Below are 12,197 nucleotides of genomic sequence, written 5' to 3' on the forward strand. Positions count from 1 at the left end.
TTTGATGTTTCATCTATGTAAGAAGTAGAAAAAGCGTTATTCATCTCGTAGAAAAATCCGTTGAAGATATGGAAGAATCGCGCATAGGAGATTGTGATTTATACCGTCCGATAGCAGTACAGTATCTAAAAGCGGCTGAAATGCATGCGAAAATGCAGAGAGACAGTAGATAAGCATGTTGTGTTTGCGTCAGAACCAAACCTAAACTTCGATTTTCATTCATAAGTGCAGTAGCCCTTGTCTACGATCGTCTGGATACGGATACATTAGTCTTTCTCTTTCTCTCATTCTCTCTCACTCTCTCTTTGCACTGACGATGAGTGAACTGCGTTTCTTCGGTACAGATGTACCGAGTTACGAGTACACCTGTACCGAGCGTGAAGCTAGTGCTAGAGTATCGACCCACAGTATGTGGTAACTCTTTCTCCCTTCTCCATTGCTTGTTTCTTTCTTGCTCCCTCTTGAAATATCGCGTCTCGTTCACCTATTCCCTATCTCAATTCTTCTAATATAATTCGCTCCTTTCTCTTTCTCTATGTAGCCCTTTCTCTTTTACACGCCACGAAATATAGATTTCGACATGGTCGAAATTTGCAGAACCGTCCACGGAAATTTCAACCCTATGACAATATGGTACATTGTTGTGCATGCGCGAGGAGATACAGGAACGTGCTATCTTGTTCGCAAGCCCTACCTATACGGCCAGACTTTTGAAACTGTCATAGAACTTCCAAACGCACGCAAGAAAACTCTGTCTATCATTCCTCGAATAATTCATAAACATGACACTCCGATAAGAAAAGTTAATGCTTGGCCTTCAAACCGTGCTGCGTATCATGCACGCAAATTACAAACAGATATTCTACCGTTTCATTTATTCCTATCATTATATCGAGCATTGTATCATTACATCCGTCTTCGAAAAATAGCATTCAAAATATTCCATAGTCATTGGTTTTTCCTTCTCCTAAAAAAACTCAAGGAACTGAAGGAAGAGAATAAAATGTAATTTTTCAACTTGATGACACAGCCAGAGTCAGTTAATTAAGAATTAAATGTCCTACATCTAGTTCTACGTCGTTAGTCCTATGTATTCGCGGTATTTTCGATTTTCGTATGAAGTTGCGATAGATCGAAGAATTGTAGCTATCAGAGAAAATAGTAGAAATAGACTGGAGGGAAATGAATGTGCCTCCATATGGCATTTTACTGTTGTCGTAGGTAATTGCGAATAGAAGAAAATATCCTGAGTCATTGGTAATGACAGGATAACGCAAAGCGCAGAACGCTTACAAATCTGATCGCGTGGTTAGAACCTCGCAAAACCTCGAAATCGAGAGACGGAAGAGAAACATGCAAGTGGGAGAGGGCTCCGACGACGGTAGTCGTCCCTGGTTTCGAGTCGGACAGCTCAGTTCATTTGGTTGGTAGAGGCGAACGGTGGTGCATAGTACGACAGCTGATTCTGGACAGTGTTGCGATCGTTTCTCTCTGCTGTCAGTGGATACAGTACTGCGGATCGTTTAGTTGTTTCGCGACTCGATTTTCGCTTATGCGTGTACGCTCAACGGAGACAATTGTGATCCTATCGAATACTGCTCTTTCCTCGAAAACGAATGCGGCCTTGCAATTTGAAAATCTTCTCATCGATCATTGGAAAAGTCAAGACAAGGATCAAAGACGCATCGTAGCGATTCACTACGGCCTAGCTAGCCTATGTACATCTTGGGTTACTGCACGTTCTACTGTGATTGCCGTGTGATCACTATTTTCTTGTGAAACACGACGTTGTGTATAGTGCAGCGATCAAAGAAAGGGCGGAGAGGCAGAGAATGCACAGCGTCATCATCGGGGTATGATTTCGGACGCTGTTAGGATACCTAAATTTAAATTCGACCGATGGTGAGTTCACTCTATTTATAATGATCATAACGCTTGTTCAGTCACTTTCATAAATTTTTAACTCGTACACTGTACCCGCGGCCCTCTTATCCTACCTGAAGGTTTAACCCATCCCCTTTTGTCTACCTGTCTCGCAACTCGTAAATCCTTATTTTCTTCTTTTTCCTTTTTCTTATTATTCATTCACTGTTTTACCGAAATCGAAAGTGCAGAGTTATGAAAGGTAGCAAAATAAAGTCAAGTCCAGTTCCAGTGTTAAAAAATTCGTAACTTTACAAGTACGACACAAAGCTTGTGTGGTTTCGGGTCATTTTCTTTACATATTACCTCTGATGACCCATTTAATTTCGCAGCCCTTTTTAATAGTTCTCCCATTTGCGACTGCCATTAAAACACATGTTCGATATGTTTAGTGCGACACTTGCAATGTTTATAATTGTATAGTTAATATATATCAGTGATAGAATGGGATTATACATATTGTTAGAAAGATTAAAAAAGGAAAGTTCACTTTTTTTACACACGCTTGCACGTAAATCGGTTGTCGCATCGTAGAATGCGACGATGAGAATGGATTATCAATCACAGTAAGTTAACAAAGACGAGTTAACAAAGAAAGGTAATGATGACATTCGTTTCGATCTTGGCAGACCACTGCGGCCTGTTTTCACGATGTAGAAGGTTAAATTCTTGATGTTGTTCGTCTCCATCTTATTCCTCTTAGAAGCAACTATGTAGGTAGATTCGTTGGGCCACGTGGAGTTGAAATTGTTCACGAAATTTCAACAAAATAAATTTGATGTAAAGCGTGTGTTGGTAATATGTACGTGATAAACAGATCGTTGTAATGCGTTGAATCAATGTTGTAACAAGCATGCTTCATCGCAATGATTCTACGTATCACATGTGTTCATCAAGACATTTGCTGGAATTGAAGTATAGCCGCCCTTCTATCAGGTTCGTTTAAAAGATCTTTCGAGAGTAACGCGATGCTCGAGAGATGCAATGGGCATTGACCCTGTACGATCGCGACCGATTTATGCAGAAAAGTTTAGTATTATAATCCGTCTACGAGTTTGTTGGCCGAATGACAAAAATATGATTCTTCACCATCTAAACGAATATTTGTAACGATCGTGGCTCGATCGATCGTTACCAACGATAACTTGTTCTAATGCGAAGGTTGTTCATTTACTTGTTAAATCTATAGATAGGTGAGTAGGTATCTTGTAAAAACAATTGTAAGCGACGTTCAATTAAAAATTTATCGATTTACGGATTATGTCGATCGATCGATCGATCGATTAGCGATTAAGATTTGCCCACCTGTAGCAACAAGCGTTCATTCTCATCGAAATTGTATTCATCGAAACATATATTTGTATGTTCTGAACCACATGTTTTGCAATCTATCGGAATATTTAGCATGTGTTATTTCATTTCAGGTTATTTCATTTATGAGCATCTAATACATACCTAATTGTAAATTCATTGTATCGATCTAGACGACAAGAAAGTACTCGATTATCGCATCGCTAATCAATCAAATTCAATTCAGTTGTAATATAGTCCGATAATTATAGGTGCGTTATCATATCTTTCGAAAATAACACGTGTGTTCGAATTTCGTTCTTTCTATCATTATCGGGCGTAAGAGAAGAATGAATGTTCTCTCCTTTCGAAGGCAAGAAATTACAGTTAAAATGAACTTGAAAGGCAGAATTTAATATTTCTTTGTCTGAATTTAATATCTCTTCCATTGTTCATCGATTAGAATAAGATTTATTCATTTCTGTCCACAAGTACGACAGATAATTTTAGGATTTATCGTCTAGTAATGCGACAATAAGTCTTAAAAAGGAAAAAAAATGTTGCTCTGCAGGCAAGGAGGAAGAAGTTCTTTGTTCTCAAACTCGTTTCGACCATTCCAAAGTTCTTGCTTCAAATGCGTGTGATTCATGGATGTTATCCTGAGAATACTTTTGAAGCGTTGCACAGAATTTCTTGCCATATCCTTTTACATTAACATTATTTAACATTAACAACAATTTTAACATTATTTATTATAGAATAATGTTAAATGATATTAGACATTTTACATAAAAGGAACTGCTGCCAGGTTATTTAAAACTATTCATTCTTTTATTTGGCAATTCAATCGGTATGAACCAGTAGATCGACGCTAGAAACAATTTTCAATGAAATTATAATCGCTGTAACTTTTACAGCGGGATCAGATGTAATCGGCGAATTTATGGTTCCAGCATCAACAGATGATGGCAGATTTAAAGAATCTCGCTCTGGCTGGTGGAGGAGGATCTAGATACAGTGGAGATGAACAGGTACAGTTCATTCCAGGTGGAAGTCATCAGGTGACAATTAAATCGCCTCCACCTTCACTGCATTTGGAAAGTCTGAACAATGCTGTTCTTAGGTATGCTGCATAGTCGCTAATCATTACGCGAAAGATAGCACTTGAACAATTTTTTAAGCATAAATTCTTAGAAAGTTTCATTTGCATTTCAAGTGACTTCAACTTCGATGTATCAAACGAAAAGTTTATACGTAGGAGGTGAAAAAAACAAGACTACTTTAGATTCTGTCGATCGTTCGTACGGGCTTCCCATAAAAATATAAGAAAATATAAGAACGAGTATGTCTTTTGGCGATCAAGCTTTCTGACAGTCTCGCATCGTTACATTCTTTATAACTAGTGTAAATAAGAAATAATGTAGTCGATACTACTGATAGTTGCGTAATAAACGACATCGTGTGCGAATCCTTCTACAAAAAAGATTGGATAGCGTGATTGCAAAGGTTACCTCTTTTCGATGAACGTCTTTTCAATATTACCTTTCAAAAGTATCTTTTTAAGCAGTTTACATTCTAATACTGCTTCTCATTCGAGATTTTCTGTGCTCAAAAATTATTTATTTTACTGAATCTAAGCAGAGGATCAATGTATAATGTATACGCATAATCGTGTGAACTTTCATCAAGGATTCAATACTATAAATTGATGTTAAAGTTTTACGTACATATGTAGTACAATCAACTTTTGTTCATTTTTAGATCGAGATATTCTTAGATCCAACTTTGGTGATTAATTGTGTGCTTGAATAACCATTTTTAAATAGGTGTCTAATAATAGGGAAGGATAATCGTAGATCTTAGTTTAGTTTGAGTTTATCTGTTTCTTTTTTATTCGTATACACCAAGCAGAATTTTATTGGATATATTAGATTGAGAATGTATAACAAAGACCACCGCGGTCATGGAGTGAACATCGAACACGCGAACTAATATATCCCAAATACGACTAAAACGGATCTCAAGGTCTTCCCATTGATCGCTTTAAGGCTTTCACAAAGCATCGATATAATTTGTCGTTCACAAAGTAAAACTGCGCAAAGTTTTTAAACTAAGGTTAGATACTTATTGTTCAATTATATGGGAAAAGTATTGGTACGTTTGACTTTTTCAGGTGGTCCTTCGCAAAAATACACATTACATTCGAATTAAATGATGCGAAAATAAAAATATAAGCAAAAATCAACGAAGTCAGATTTTTGGTAATTATATTTAATGTATATTCATAAGTACACAAAATCGTTCAAATTTGTTTACAAAAATTTAATTGATTATCCCTTTGATAACAGTACATACGACCGCGATATCGATTAATCCTTATCTTTGTTGAAACCTTAAAACTAGAATGAAATGAGCGATTAAATTACAGACGCGATGAACATCGTATGCTTAACATCGCGTAGCTTCTAAAATTCATTTTACACCAATGAAAGCGATGCTCGCAGGTATAGGATAAAAGACTTAGTCATGTTCTAACTGTACCGTAACCGGGCTAATATTTAAAGCGAGACAAAAAATGTGAAAAAGAAGAAAATTAAAAATCTAACGATTATTAAAGTAGGACTAGTTTCTTGTGGTAGTTTGACTTAAATATCGCTTTCGTGGAAACGAAAACCAACAATTATTTAATTTGTTGAATCAAAATATCTATTCCTCAAGCTATTTCAATCGAGCTGAATTATCTGAAGTGGCCGAAATGCTCGAAATGTTTGAAATACGGGTAAAAGAGTCCTTTCTGAATACCGCAATATTTTCTTCTTTGTATTCCAGTGGCTCGCAAAATAATCTCCATTGCAATTGCAATGGTAGTGCGTCTAATGGTACCGCAGTTGCAATGTGTAGCAGTAGTATGTTCGCGAGAAAAGTACCAAACCATAGTCCAGGACAGGATGGCAAAAGGCCGGCAGTAACATTGACGCATTTACCGAAGAGGCCACCGGTTGACGTTGAGTTCAAGAACCTAGCGTACAGCGTATCCGAAGGCAGAAAGAGAGGTTGGTCTTCGAAAGAACGACGCATTACGTAAAAAACATAACGAACGAGAACGATACGTATAAATATTCGTGCATAGAAGCACATTGGGTAGACAATTTGTTTAAAAATATATTCAACGATAATCTAGCTGAAATAATCAATAGGAATGTATAGGCTGTATCGTCTCCTGTTTCGGCCCAAATGTACCTTAGAGGTGCAGCTGGATTAGATTGTGAAGAGGCCACAGCTAGAGAATCTAGGCACTCGCGAAATCTGCGCTTTAATGAAATTTCTGTATATTACCTTCACGAGCAAGTAAATTTGACAAAATTTTAACTCGATTTTGCCAATGCGAAATATGAAATAAATCGTCAAAATATTGTACAAAAAAGGAGAGATAGGAAAATACGAAAAACTAAAGAAACAAGGAAAGATGATAAATCTTATGGTATTTTACGTTGCAGGGTACAAAACAATTTTAAAATGCGTAAACGGTAAATTCCAATCGGGAGAATTGACCGCTATCATGGGTCCTTCAGGTGCTGGAAAAAGTACACTGATGAACGTTTTGGCAGGTTACAAGTGAGTTACGTTTCCAAACAATTTATATGATGTTAAGAGTCAAAAAAATACAAGTTGAATAAAAAGAAAACATCACGGTATTCTATATTTTCAGAACATCTCACTTGAGTGGTTCTGTTTTGATAAACGGAAAGGACAGGAATCTGAGAAGATTTCGAAAGATGTCCTGTTACATAATGCAAGACGATCGTCTTTTACCTCATTTAACGGTCTATGAGACAATGACTGTTTCGGCTAATTTAAAATTAGGAAAAGACATCAGCGCGAGGGAAAAGAGAGTGGTGGTACGTTGAAAAAACGAAACTCTGGAAACAAATGAAACGCAGAAACAGTACCCGAATCACTTAAAATAATAATTTGAACAAAATAATGTTTAACGCAGATCGAAGAAATCATCGAAACGCTCGGCCTAAGCGACGCGAGCAATACACAAACCCACTGTCTTAGTGGAGGGCAGAGAAAAAGGCTATCGATTGCATTGGAACTTGTTAACAACCCTCCGGTGATGTTTTTTGATGAACCAACTTCTGGCTTGGACAGCTCGACTTGTTATCAATGTTTAAGTTTGCTCAAATCGTTAAGCAGAGGAGGTAATTGTGACAACGAATTTCTTAAATATGAAATCATCGCTATCTCATAATTAGTAATACTGTCTATTGTTTGATAAATGTTTTTATTTCTTCGATATCTTAGGAAGGACTATTATATGTACGATACATCAACCAAGCGCTCGACTGTTTGAAATGTTCGATCATTTGTACCTTTTGGCCGAGGGCCAGTGTATATATCAAGGAAACGTTGGTGGGCTGGTACCTTTTTTATCGTCAATGGGTTTGGAATGTCCTAGTTATCATAATCCAGCGGATTACGGTAGGTAAAATTATTAAGTTAAAGACTTGAATATTCATTCAAATTTCATTTAAAAAAGGAAAAACAATTTCGTTTAGTTATGGAAGTGGCATGTGGAGAACACGGAGAATGCGTGCACAAATTAGTCATGGCAGTAAATAACGGTAGATGTGCTAATTATCAGCAACATCAAGCTACGATAAATGCAGTGCAAACTGTATCGAATGATATCGCAAAAGAATCGCCGCAACAAGAAACAAAATCTGAATCTGCTTTAATACCAAACGGTGTGACAAAACAACCGAATGGCGGGACAGTAATCAACATACCAATTTCTTGTACGACTTCTTTGTTGGACAGTGCGGAGAGTATAGAACAAAAAGTTGGCTTTCCAACGAATAGTTGTACCCAATTTTGGATCCTTCTTAAAAGAATATTCTTGTCGCAAATAAGAGACATGGTTAGTGTACTTGCACACAGCTTTGTTCAATAGTAATATTTCGTTTGTTTAATGATATTTTATCATTTTTATCGTAGACATTAACGAGAGTAAGGCTGATTTCCCATATAATCGTTGGATTCCTCATTGGTGCAATTTATTACGACATCGGCAATGAGGCCTCAAAGGTAATGAGTAATGCCGGTTGCGTCTTCTTTACGGTGATGTTTCTCATGTTCACTGCTATGATGCCTACGATTCTTACGTGTAAGTGAACTACAAGATAAATACTTAAGCCTTGTCTTTCTATATGTATTAACAACGTTTTTTGATATAGTTCCGACAGAAATGGCTGTATTCGTGAGAGAACATTTAAATTACTGGTATTCTGTGAAAGCTTATTATCTTGCGAGAACTTTAGCCGATGTACCCTTTCAAGTAAGTACATATAAGACTTTTTATTTCAACATTTATGTTTTCAATGAACACTCATTTCAATTAACGTGTTTGTTATTTTTATTGTAGATAGTGTATTCTATAGCATACGTCATTATCGTATACTTCATGACGTCGCAACCATTGGAAACAAATAGATTCATGATGTATTTAACTATATGTATATTAACAGCGTTAGTTTCGCAATCCATTGGTTTAGTAATAGGTGCAGCGATGAGTGTAGAGGTACTGTTTTATATTCTAATCTATAAAATTTGCTTTTGTGTTATTTAGTGTCATCTCTCGGACCTTAATGAAACGACAAATTTTATCCTTCTTGCAGAGTGGAGTATTTATTGGCCCTGTATCGTCAGTGCCCATCATTCTGTTCTCCGGTTTCTTCGTCAATTTTGATGCCATTCCAAAATATCTCAAGTTTCTTTCATACGTGAGTTATGTCAGGTACAGCTTTGAAGGTGCCATGATTTCTGTATATGGTTATAATCGTGCTAAGCTCAAGTGTTCTGACGCTTACTGCCACTTCAAGAGCCCGACGAAGTTCCTGGAAGAAATGTCGATGCAAAACGCTGTCTTCTGGCTAGACGCCGTTGCGTTGGCAGGTTTTTTGCTTACCTTGAGAGTGATCGCCTACTTTGTACTGAGACTGAAGTTACGATCTCTTCGTTAAAACACACAGTGGCCGAATATAATTGATGATCATTTGGTCGTCATCGTGTTAGGAATATTCATTTTACCTCAATCTAGCCCGAACGTGGAAGCTGACAAGTCTTCTTCGGAAATTCGCGGTTACGATTCTAAATTTCGATTGTTTCTCTAAAAATAGAAATACCCGGACATTTATGTATCAAAATAACATAACATAGGTACATGCCTGAAAATAGCGCGATGAAATATTTCTTTTTTTTTTTTTTTCATTTGTCGTCAACTATTAAGATTTTCTACTTTCTACTTACTGGAATTCATCGTCTCATTTACACGCTCATGTTCCAAATGAGAAAATCGCCTTTAAAATGTTCTATTATGAAGGGTGTACAGTGCTTCATTACCTCGTGTTTTTTTTGAAAGAACCGAAGTTTAAAAGGAAGCCTTCATTCATAATAACGCATTTCCAAAATCAATTGCAATTAATGTAATTTCTGCCATGTAAATACAAATTGTAAATGTTGAAGAAAACATTCATATTTCACGCAAACTCAAAGAGATACGTATGTTGTTTCATACGATCAAGTGAGATGACTAACAATAGTAGACATAAACGAATGGTACGCATAAAAGAACACAGTTTAGGCATTTTTAACACAATAGAGTGCGCCAGAATTACATTGAAATTGTAAATCATCGATAATAGACCGAAAAGAGATCACTGTTGGTACTATACATTCTCAATCGAAGTGCAAACATTTATAGCCAATTATTACAAACTCGCCAGGAGCCTTAGGCCCGTTCAAGACTCATGGTCCCTCCAACGAGCGCGTGTGCACCACGCGACAGCATAGACTTTTTTTGATAGATAAGCAATAGAATTTACAAATCACGAAAATTAGAACGGATTCTTTATTGTTCTTATAGATATTTACATCACTACATTCACTTACGATTAGTCTATGCGGGAGGTATCTCGAAGATATACCACTGATGATAAACGACCACTAATCGTTTAAACCTAACGGACAAAAAGAAGTTTTAGCCGAAGCATTGAAGTACCAAAAATTAATTTACATATGTATGTCCGATACTTAGGTATATCGGCGAGATACCTATACACATATTTGTACTAAATGATTTCTTACGAGATCGCGAGCAAACCTTATCCATATTGTCATTCCATTTATAGATAATTCAATAATTATAACGTTTAAGCGATAAAGAAAAAATGATAAAACATATACTGTAAAAAGCTCACACCTGACCAATCACTAGCTGCCTGTGCGTTTGCTTCTAAGTCTGGAATGCTGAACATTGTTATACTTATTACGATATAGTCGTTTAATTAACGAGGTGAAGGGAGTATATTATTAAAAAAAAAAAGAAAGAAAAGAAAAAATTAGAATTAAAAATGAAAAAAAAAACAAATTAGGCATGTGAGTATGACTTTAACAGGATTATTTCGGTTTTTGGAACTTTTACAAGAATTTTGTTCACGGCCTATGCATTGTTCTTATCGCTACGGGTTCATTTATTCAAGAACTGGACAAGAAAAAACAGAAGGAAAAAACAAAAAATTTATAGACTTTTCTTTGACTTACTTAAATTAGATCTCATTTCATGGCGTTTCGTATTATCTATGTAGTCATGTCATAATCATAATATGTAATCACACAGTTGGAGTCAGAATAATCTTACTCTCTTATATATTTGATGAGTTTCTCAATTCTGGGCAGAAATAATATATGTAGATTAAAGTATTATCATATAAATATTTTTATATTTCAATATCAAATATAAATTTGACTTACTGTTAGTACTTTTGATTTAAAGCAAACTTATTATCGTATTTTATCTTTATGGTAGAGGCGAATTATATTAATTGTATTCCGATGTATATTTATTACCTTTAATGTAATTGCAACATAATTATGACAGTACTTATTACAGGCATTCTATATGTTTGAAATGTTTCCAGGAATTTGTTCTTCTTTACTCTTAGACAAGTTGTTTTCGATGTAATATCAATCAAGATATCAATCTATTTCTCTTTATTGAAATTTAAGAATTAATTCGATCACAAATTATCAGACTGTTTATTGAATGATAAAGCGGTGTTAAACCGGTGATTTTGCATACAGCTAATACAGTATGCGAAGAAACAATTTATGAATCATGAAGTAAGGATAGAGATAGGAGTAGGCCAAAAATTTCCTTATTCTTAGATTTGCTGTATAATTATCATTTATATTTCTACTTATTGTTATATGTAAATAAGCAAATTAACCAAACATATAATCAAGAGACAACGACGCACTGCAGTATACATAGTATGTATCTATGTGCGAATATTTTGTTATTATTTCAATTTTACCATGGTAAAACATTTAATAATAAACGTTATACCATAATCAAATTGTCAAGGTTTAAAATCGACATTACCATATATTTGGATATCGTATGATCATTTATATTTCATTCCAAATGCATTCTAGTAATAATAATATGGAATGTCTGTGATTCAGTATCGACAAACATTGTTTGGTGTTTAAAGACAAGCTCTATGAGATGTACATATAAAATGGTATAAGTGTAAGGATTGATAAACATGAAGTAATAGGGCATCGAAATTGAATAGATACAGTAAGATAACAGTTATGTTATCATGTATACTGTTATCATGTTTTGAAAATAAAGGGTGGAATATCTGTTTAGACCTTGGTTCGTATTTATAACATAACAAAAGTAAAATATTCAAAAACCAAAATAAACTATTTAATTCTACCATACTATAGTCAGCTCTATATTCTTAGTAGTTTTGCTCATAAAAATATATACCAACATATTATGTAGAACCAAGGTTTAAGCGTACGTAATATCGGTACGATGAATTGAAGCTGGATAAAATTCATATTCGTTTACCATTCATTCTTATTATCGGTTCATTATCTCTTATGACACAAGTTATTGATTATTTTTT

At 35.3% G+C, this 12,197-nt stretch overlaps 2 protein-coding genes across 2 annotated transcripts; both read left to right on the top strand.

Moving 5' to 3' along the window:
• Positions 1–1,395: 1,395 nt before the first annotated feature.
• LOC100644506 (ATP-binding cassette sub-family G member 4) lies at positions 1,396–7,706 on the top strand. Its single transcript, XM_048405123.1, has 7 exons — positions 1,396–1,902; positions 4,167–4,336; positions 6,043–6,266; positions 6,711–6,828; positions 6,923–7,112; positions 7,211–7,418; positions 7,522–7,706. The coding sequence occupies exons 1-7, from the start codon at positions 1,900–1,902 to the stop codon at positions 7,704–7,706; spliced, it is 1,098 nt and encodes a 365-aa protein (XP_048261080.1). The 5' UTR covers positions 1,396–1,899.
• A 71-nt stretch (positions 7,707–7,777) lies between these two features.
• LOC125385011 (ATP-binding cassette sub-family G member 1-like) lies at positions 7,778–9,239 on the top strand. The gene is made up of 5 exons (XM_048405481.1): positions 7,778–8,137; positions 8,215–8,383; positions 8,454–8,554; positions 8,642–8,797; positions 8,895–9,239. Exons 1-5 carry the CDS (start codon positions 7,778–7,780, stop codon positions 9,237–9,239), a joined length of 1,131 nt encoding a protein of 376 aa, XP_048261438.1.
• Positions 9,240–12,197: the final 2,958 nt, after the last annotated feature.

Source organism: Bombus terrestris, chromosome 4 (genome assembly GCF_910591885.1).
Source record: "Bombus terrestris chromosome 4, iyBomTerr1.2, whole genome shotgun sequence".
Taxonomy (NCBI): domain Eukaryota; kingdom Metazoa; phylum Arthropoda; class Insecta; order Hymenoptera; family Apidae; genus Bombus; species Bombus terrestris.

Coding starts and splice junctions, on each gene's coding strand:
- LOC100644506 (XM_048405123.1), top strand. Junction 6,829..6,922: donor AACGTTTTGGCAGGTTACAA/GTGAGTTACGTT, acceptor CTATATTTTCAG/AACATCTCACTTGAGTGGTT. Junction 7,419..7,521: donor CAAATCGTTAAGCAGAGGAG/GTAATTGTGACA, acceptor TCGATATCTTAG/GAAGGACTATTATATGTACG.
- LOC125385011 (XM_048405481.1), top strand. CDS start 7,778: ATGGAAGTGGCATGTGGAGAACACGGAGAATGCGTGCACAAATTAGTC. Junction 8,138..8,214: donor TGTCGCAAATAAGAGACATG/GTTAGTGTACTT, acceptor TTTTTATCGTAG/ACATTAACGAGAGTAAGGCT. Junction 8,384..8,453: donor GATGCCTACGATTCTTACGT/GTAAGTGAACTA, acceptor TTTTTGATATAG/TTCCGACAGAAATGGCTGTA.